Below are 9,427 nucleotides of genomic sequence, written 5' to 3' on the forward strand. Positions count from 1 at the left end.
AAAGGTTAATTTTGCTAAATTCATGTTACATACTAGATTTATTCGCACTGTTTTCGGCAACACTCAATTGTTCCATAAATCAGTTTACGGCGCTACAAATGTTATTGGATAAAAAAAATTCTCATGTTCTTCCCATTCGAAGTCACAAAAAATCGATGTACTCCAAATCCAGAAACATAATTTCAATCATGTTCCATGATTCTGTGTTATTATTACTAGGAAATGAGAAACATCGTACGGTACTCTGTTTTGTTTTCGGTATTGACAACTAATCGTTCTTTGCGAAATTATTTGGTGGCTCTGAAAAGTGCCGTTTTTGATCGGGTCAGTGTGACGACTCGTCACAGGGGCTGCAGGTTCTCGAAATGGCCGCCACCTACTTCGATGTAAAGCCTGCAGCGCCTAACTAAATTTTCCATCGCTCCATGAACGATTTCCGGAGTCACCGTCGCTGTCGCTTCCACGATTTTAGCCTCCAGAGCTTGCAAAGAATTCGGTGGGTCCTTGTACACGAATTCTTTGATCAACCCCCATAGACAATAATCCAGAGGGTTCAGGTCAGGTGATCGCGGTGGCCAGGCGATGGGACCCCCACGGCCTATCCACCTCCCCGGAAACCGTTCGTTGAGATACTGACGCGTACGCGCGCTGAAATGCGCTGGAGCACCATCATGCTGAAAAGTCAGGGCGGCTCGGCGATCAAGCGGAACGTCCTCCAGCAGTTCCGGAAGCTGATTTTCAAGAAACTCATGGTACGAGTTTCCATTCAATCTTGCCGGTAGAACGCAGGGGCCAATCTGTGTCAAAAATTACCCCGTATTGTGTGATTGCATAATTAAACGATAATCCTTGCTCTATCACTGATTGCTCAAATATTATAATTATTGATAAAATATCTTGACTGTAGTGATTCAACAAAGTTATTTTCATGAAAAGCAGTAAAACACGTCTTTAAAGAAATTTTTCGAAGTCAAGCAATAAAACTGTAGCAAATTATATCTGTTTCCATGCATTATCAAACAAGCTTACCAACTCATCGCCAAGCATGCCGCACCACACGTTGATACTCCAGCGAACTTGGTGGCTTGATTCCCGAACATTGTGCGGGTTTTCTTCTGCCCAATGATGGATATTATGGCTGTTGAAAACCCCGTCGCGATCGAAATTCGACTCATCCGTAAATAAAATGTTAAATACGAACATCGGGTCTGCTTGATGCTGCTCCAATATCCACTCGCAAAAAGCGGTTCTTGCCACACGGTCTGGACCGTGCAGTGCTTGAACCTTTTGCGAGTGAAATGGTTTCAGCTCGTGAGTTCGCAAGACCCGGTGTACGCTTGACTTATCAGTCTCGTGTTCCGCGGCCAAACCCCGAGTACTTTTAGTAGGCGCCCTGTCAACATTGTCAAGGATACGTTCTTCAAACTGGACCGTCCGTCTGGATCTCGGACGTCCAGCGTTAGAACGATCCGGGACGAAGCTGCCAGTTTCGCACAGGATTCGCTCCAAGCGGCGGAAGACCTTCGCAGACGGATGCCGCCTCAACGGATACCGGTCCGCGTATTCGCGAGCTGCGTCCCCCGCAACGTTGTCACACCTTCCCATCATCAGCACCATATCGGACATCTCGCGATTTGAAAAATCCATGGTAAAGACAATTGTACTCGAGCGATGCTGAAGACAATATGAGCAAAATCTGCCAGTTGCCAGTCAAAGCGCGTTGTTTATAACAATTGACTCTCGAGTTGCTATGCAGCCGTATTACTTTCCGTACACAACGGGTGCAAAATAGAATTCGATTGAAAACGAAAGACTGAACTTATTTCAGCAGCATAATATTGAAAATGTCTGAAAGTCGTTAATCTATGATCTGAATAATGAGTAACTACACGGAAAAAATGGAAAAATTGCAATTGTAAGTGGCGCTTCGTAAATAAAACTGAAAAAATTACAGTTTTAGATAACATTTTTATGAATTCAATTTCGAAAATGAATTCTTACAGTTACAAATGTAATTTCACATTTTTAATATGTAATTTCGACAGAAAATGTAAAATTTACACCTGAAACTTTGATTTTTCAAGTTGCTTTCGAAGCGCTACGTTACATAAAAAACTGTGAATTTTCCATTCTTCTTTTTTCTGTGCATTGCAACTTTGAATTCGCGGTCATTATTATCCATTCTTAGCAAAGGTTCAATCACTGTATGGGTCAGACCATGCGGAAAGAATAAATTCTTGCGACAACGCATTACAGCAGCATAAAGCGGAACCGCTGTTCATGTTTCATATCTTGTTTGCACATAAGTAGAATTTCGATCTGGTTTGAATGTTAAACGTCCACAACGTTTATCACTGGGCTAAATGAAATCCACGCAATGTTCGTAAGTTGAGCCATCAAGTTCGATGGATTACCAATGTGTTTTTGCAGCATGTTGGATGACGAGCTGGAAAGCTTGCTTAATAATTCTTCAATACAGACATAAATTGCTATCATCACATTGGCTTGATTTTGAACTTCATAAGTGGAGACCTGTTTTATGACTGTTCAGAAAAATTCGTATGGAATATTTGACCAATCAATGATTCAGCGAGCATTATGGGTTGATTATACATTCAATCAATGCGGGGTTATTCGTACGACAGATTGGTCTCTGCTTTTTACGCGCAAGATGGTATTAAAGAACTTACCTGAAGTTTCTGAAAATCAAGCTTCCAGATCTGCTGAATAATCGTCTACTTAAACGTAAAGCAGAGATATTCGTTGATCATGGTAATTTGTGAATGACAGATTTCAGGACAGGTATAAGATACGCCGTAGACGCCAATCGCTTGGCCACTACGATCAGCGGAAGTGAATCCGTTGAATTCTTTCGTGTAGAGCATGACCTAGAAGTACATACAAGGATCCACCTAATTTCTAAGAAGCCCTAGAGAAAAAAATCGTGAAGGTAACGACAACGGCTACTCCGAATGTCGGTCGAAAAGTTATCGGTCAGCTGGTCAAATGTTGCAGGAGAAATCGCTGCCCCAGTAACAAGCGAAAAGCCGCATTTTTCGAAACCGCAAATCAATACCGAATGGAACGATGAGTTGTCAATACCGAAAACAAAACAGAGTACCGTACGATGTTTCTCATTTCCTAGTAATAATAACACAGAATCATGGAACATGATTGAAATTATGTTTCTGGATTTGGAGTACATCGATTTTTTGTGACTTCGAATGGGAAGAACATGAGAATTTTTTTTATCCAATAACATTTGTAGCGCCGTAAACTGATTTATGGAACAATTGAGTGTTGCCGAAAACAGTGCGAATAAATCTAGTATGTAACATGAATTTAGCAAAATTAACCTTTTCCGAATAATCAATAATTTATTCAGTGAAATAATGTATGGTATGACTCACTTATCACTCAGTTGGTTTATCTAAATTTTCGTGTCTCTGAATTCATTCCTTCTTTGCCGTGAAAGGATATTGTGCCCTAAAATGCTTCTCTCTGTCTACATAATCGAAATTTCTTTCGAAAATTTGGCAATGTCCGGGTATAAGAAAAGATGTTTCCAGGTAAAATGAAGCATTGTCGAAATTGCGAAATCCCATTTAATTCGAGCATTAATTTGTCTGGCTATAAAATACATTTTTTGTCGCAAAATAGGCAGCAAAAGCACGAAGGGATACTGAGACTCATCGCTTTTCGATTTTAAATTCGATGTTTAGAAGTTTTTTTTTTTATGAAAAATCTTGTTGGCATCCCCCCTCATCGGATAGGTCTTTGATTGAGGTAATTTTTAAAAAAGGAAATTTACATATTATTGAGAATGGATTAACGGATTTGAATGAAAATTGGTACCATGAGGATTTTGGGGTCGCTGATCACGAATCTGGGGTTAGATTTGAAAAATTCGAAATGGCGAACTCACATGGTGAAACAAAATCTTAAAATATTCGGATTTTGGTAGAAATGCGTAAGTGGAGATTTTTCCGGTCATCAGTGACCGATCCAAGGTCAGATTTCTAAAATTTATGATGGTCGATCCATTATTAGTGGTTCAAAATAAAAACAATCGTAATATTTTTTTATGTAATATGATATGCGAGGGCTTTTGAATCGTCAATCACGACTCTGAATTCGTAGTTGGAAAATTGGAATTGGATATTAATATTTATTTGTTCCGTGAACCTTGAATTTGCAGTGTGAAAACGGGAAGTTCGAGGGCTGGCTCACGGTCAGCCTTAAGCCGCTTGCTTACTCATACGAACGATGCAATACAGTATCGATGTATGTGGTTTAGGTATTAATTACTCAAAATTTATCAAACTTAAAAATATTTTGAATAAGACTATGAATTATCAAAATATCTCTTCTCATATTAAGACTACACGCAGAAATTTACCAAATCGATTAATCTTTACCAATTCAATCGAGCCGTGTCCGATTATTTTGTTGAAATCGATTAATCAATACATCGATTATTCTCAGATAAGTGGCCATCACTAGCATTGATCTCAACAATTTCAACGTTACTTGCCACTCCAGACCCACATTGAATCGACGAGGAAATAACTGGGAATTTGAATGACACCATATTTTTTTGAGTTGAATTAATTGAATTTATTCATGTAATTCGACTTCATTTTTCTGGTCCAAATGATAATTATTATTTCTCCTCAAATTCGGATAGATTTATTAAATTCAAATTGCTTTATTTGAATTCAGGTATTTGAAATCTTTCTTCTTCTTGATTTAAAATTACTTTTTTATTTGAATTTAATTATTTTTCTCTCTAAACATAAAATTTAGGCACGAATCTAAAGTTATTCAAAGTAACTTGACTTATTACAACTCTTCCTAATTCACTTATATCTCAAATAATTCTCATGATTTCAGTTATCATTTTTAGTGATTCAGTGAATTCTCATTTACTCAGTTATTTTGTGTTAACTCAGGTGAATTGTAATTGATTTACAAACCTATTGACACGTCAATTCAGCGAGTTGTTGTTCCCTCGCATTATTGAAAAATCGGATGTCAATGATGAATTTCAAACTAGTGGAAAAGTTATGTTGCAAAGACACAAAAAATGTTCGGAAAGCATAATCCAGATTGATTGAATGACTAATTATGAACCCTAACGGCATATCAATCGTCTAAAATCTCTAGTTTTATGCATACATCGATGATTGGAAGTGTTTTATAACATTAAATCTTAAATCCGCTGATTTATTTCGAGATTTATTTTTATTTTCACTCGTGTATGTGTGTTTCGTAGTATTGTGGAGCTGGGCATTCGCTTATTTTCACACACACGAGTGTGCGTCCGTGGGTGTGCGGCCGGCAGCGTGTGCCGCGGCAACAATACCGAGGTCAGCGCTCGAGAAGGGGTACAACAGCGAGTGAGGGGAGGTGCCGATATTTACTTTGTAACCGAATAATAATAATTCACCCAGCGAACAAAACAGCAATTTCCGTGGCGGCAAATCCAGATGAAATGGTGCACTCTGATTGGCCTAACGCTATCGCTTATAATTCAAAAACTATGCGTCGGACGAGGTTCCGGTAAAGAAATTCTCGGTTGCATTTCAGTCAGGTATCACGCTCGCTGGTCCGTGTCCCTCAATTTAGGGACACCCTGTATAGAGTTGGCATCAAAGTCACCCCCCTATACTCTTCTACCCTGTTCCCCTCCCCCGTCTCAACTATCGGCGCTATCAATCCCTTCCTCCAATCCTCTGGCCAGCCCTCCCCCACCCAAACTCTGTTACATATTTTCCATATCCACTGCTCCATTTCTTTCCCCCCATACCGCCATACCTCGCTTACTATTCCATCCCCCCCTGGTGCCTTTCCATCCCTCAGCTTTCCTATCACCTTTTTAATCTCTTCCCTCTGCAGCTCCCCTTCGCCGTCTCCCTTCCTATTTACCGTCTCCCCGCCTTCTGTTACCTTGCTTTCTACCCCGCCTAATAATCCCATGAAATTTTCCCTCCACTCCTGATCTCCTATTTCTTTATTCACCCTCTTCCACTTCTTTCTTTCCCGATCAACTATCTCCCATACCTTGCTTTCTGTCCTTGCTTCCGCTGCTTCTTTTATGAATCCCTCATTTTCTTTCTTTTTCCTCTCCTCGCATAGCCTATTATATTCCCTTCTTTCCTTTTTATACGCGTTCCCTTCCCCCTCCCCCTTTCTCCATTTCCTCAGACTCTGCCTAACTTCCGCTTTTTTTCGCCTACATTCCTCATCCCACCATCCGTTTTTCGCTTCCCTCCCCCTCCCTCATACATCTAAGGCTCGTCTAAACTCCCTTATTCTTTTCTCTATCTCTTTACCTACATCCACTTCTCCTATCCTCTCCCATTTGACTTCTGTTCTAAACCTCATCCTACCCTCCTCCGTCCAGTCTCCTCTACTAGTTCCCCCTACTCTTTTTCCCTTCCTTGTCCTAGCCACTGCCCCCCTCAACCACACTATTACCGGGTGATGATCCGAGTCAACCCTATCCCCAATCTCTATCCTTTTGACCCTATCCCTTACCTCGATGTCTCCTATAGCGTAGTCTATCACCGTCACCCCCGCCCCTCCTACATACGTAAATTCCCCCTCCTCATCCCCCTCTATGTTCCCGTTCATCATTGCCCATCCTGTCTCATCTAAAAATTGCACCAGCTGCCTACCTTCCAAGTTTATTTTCCTGTCCTTTGATTTCCTACTCCCACTCTCCTCCTCTCCTTCTCGCCAGCATCCTCCCCCCTCCTGCCCTGTCCTGGCATTAAAATCACCCCCCAATAGCACTTTTACCCCTCCCTCTATCTCTTCTGCCCGCTCCTTCAATTCCCCTATCTTCTCTTTTAGATCCCCATTTACGTATATTCCTACTACTACCCATTTCCCCCCCCCCTACACTTATTTTCCTTGTTATCATGCCCTCTTTTACCTCTTCCCTCCCTCCCGCCCCACTTACTATCTCCCTTCTTACCCCTGACAGCATTCCGCCTATTGCTCTTCCCTTCCTATTTTTTCGAACCGCATACTGCACTTCCCATTTATACCCTACTGGCAACTTATTTCTGATCCTTTCCCATCCCTTCTTTTCTATCCATGTCTCCATTAGAAATATTACATCCCACTCCCCTAGCCCCCTCCAGAAATCTTCATCCTTTCTCGCGAGCCCCGCCACATTCCAAAAAGCTACTTTCCACCCCTCCCTTTCTGTCTCGCCTACTCCCCTCTCTCTCCTCCTTATCTCCCTCCCCACCTGCCTCTGTCCCCCCCCACTACCCATTCCCCCGACTGCCTTTTCCTACGTACCCTTCCCTATGCTTCTATACTTCCCTCTTGTCTTTCCTCGCTTGCTGACCTTTCCCTATCGCTTTCCCCTACTTTTCCCCTCCCCTCCCTTTGCCCCTCTTCCCTCGCTCTCCCTGTACCGTCCCTAAGCACCTCTCCTATCTCATCCCACTTCCACATTTTCCCTTCTATCCAGATCTTTGCATACCCTATTCTTACTCTGTTTCCCCTTCTCTCCTCAATAGCTGCTATCTCCCTCAACTTCCATTTCATTCTCCTCTCTGCCCAGGTGAGATCCTCGTCTGTTCTCTCCTCCCTCCCTTTGGAGAGGCTAGTTCTTCCCATTACCTGCCTCTTTTGCTACCTATTTCCTAGTATTGCTATCCATATCCCCTTTTCTCCCCCCTTTTTCGCGCCTACCTCCCACATATCCTTTACCTCGACCTCTACCCCTATCAGCTGCACAATCTTTTTCAACCCTTCCTTTTCTCTTCCCTTCTCTAGTCTCGCTCCTCTCACCACTATATTTCCCCTTCTTTCTTCCCTTTCTTTCCTTTCTATGGCCCACTCTATCTCTTTTAACCTATCTATTGTTACCTGCGCCACTTCCGCATTTCCCTGTACCTGCCTTTCCCCCCGCCTTCTGCACTCTTCTTTTCTGATTCTATCAGCCTCTCCTTTACCCTTTCCATCTCCCCCCCTCGCCGCTCTTCTACTTCTTCTAGTCTTTTACCTAGATCCCTTATCATTTCCTTTATCTCCCCCCTCTCTACTTCCCACTGCTCTTCCCTTCTAGTCATTTCGCCTTTAATCTTTTCCATTTCTTCCCTGATCCCCCTTCCCTGCCCTTTGACCTTCTTTAGACCTATCTTCAGCTCTTCCCTAATCAACCTTAGCATATCCTGTATACCCCCTCCCTCTGCCCTCCCTTCCTCGCCTGTCTTACCCTCCGGCAAACGGTGCACTTTCCTGCTTTTCCCAAATACTCTTTCTCTTTCCTGCATCTCGTCTACATCCTCCTCCCCCTTTTCCCCTTCCTCCTCCCGCTTTCTCTTCCATAAGTCTAGCACCGTCGCCGTCGATCCCAGGCTATGCCTCCTATCCCTCCCTAACGCTGCTACTGCCCCCGGCCTACCTTTCTTTTTCTCCTCCTCTTCCCTGTTCGCCCCTTCCTTTTGGCCACCCGCTTTACTCATATTCTTTTTCTCCGTCACCACTCCCTACCTTATCTATCCGCCGCCTACCTGTCTATACTCTAACCCCTTCTTACTCCCTATATGTCACCGCCTATTCTTATCTCATCCGAATCGTTGCCGTCCGCCGGCTCGTTCTGCCTAACCTCGAAACTCTCCCCCTTTTTTCTTTTTCAACTGCCCTTCCCTTCTATTCCTGCCTCCCTATTCCCTTCACCCGACCTCCCGTCTATGTCTTCCCCGCTCCTTCACTGCCCTGTTTCCTTTTCTCCTCACCTTTGCTATTCTGCTGAATTCTCGCCTGTTCACTCACACTCTTTCGCACACCTGCCACTCACATTCAAAACGGAAACGAAAGTCCCAATATATATATATATATATATATGTATATATATATATGTGTGTGTGTAAATTATACATTCATATGATTGAATATAAATACATTTATTTATATATATATCATACATTGATATAATTGAATATAAATGAAGGTAATTAAGTTGAATAATTTGATGAAATAAGAAAATAATTAATTTGAATAAATTATTTTCCTTAAATTGAAGAATATTTGATTTTCGAAAATTGAAAATACGAAATGTATGAATAATCATTTATTGATCTGTATGTTTTCTTTGAACCTTACAATAATTTCTCATACATTGTGTAAATGTTCGAAATTACCATTCATAAAGTGAATTAAATGGCATTTTCTTGATTAATAATATTTTTATTTTAATTAACTAGGGGCTTCGCCCCTGCGCGCTTCGCGCGCCGACCCCATCTCGGCGCTACGCGCCTCGGGCACTTGGCGCTGCGCGCCTCACTATTTCCTTACGCATTGTCTAGTAGACAGGCGAATTCCTTCATGTTGATTTGATGACAAGTCTGCACTTGCTGTCCACTTCAATTCCTTCTGTGCTTACTTTTCTTTTTTTCATCAA

At 42.1% G+C, this 9,427-nt stretch overlaps 1 protein-coding gene across 1 annotated transcript; it reads right to left on the reverse strand.

Annotated features, from left to right (window-relative positions):
* Window positions 1–7,886: 7,886 nt before the first annotated feature.
* LOC138190370 (uncharacterized) lies at window positions 7,887–8,489 on the reverse strand. The gene has a single exon (XM_069133152.1). The coding sequence runs from the start codon at window positions 8,487–8,489 to the stop codon at window positions 7,887–7,889; it is 603 nt and encodes a 200-aa protein (XP_068989253.1).
* Between the last annotated feature and the right edge of the window lie 938 nt (window positions 8,490–9,427).

The sequence above is a fragment of the Neodiprion pinetum genome, chromosome 2 (assembly GCF_021155775.2).
Source record: "Neodiprion pinetum isolate iyNeoPine1 chromosome 2, iyNeoPine1.2, whole genome shotgun sequence".
NCBI lineage: Eukaryota > Metazoa > Arthropoda > Insecta > Hymenoptera > Diprionidae > Neodiprion > Neodiprion pinetum.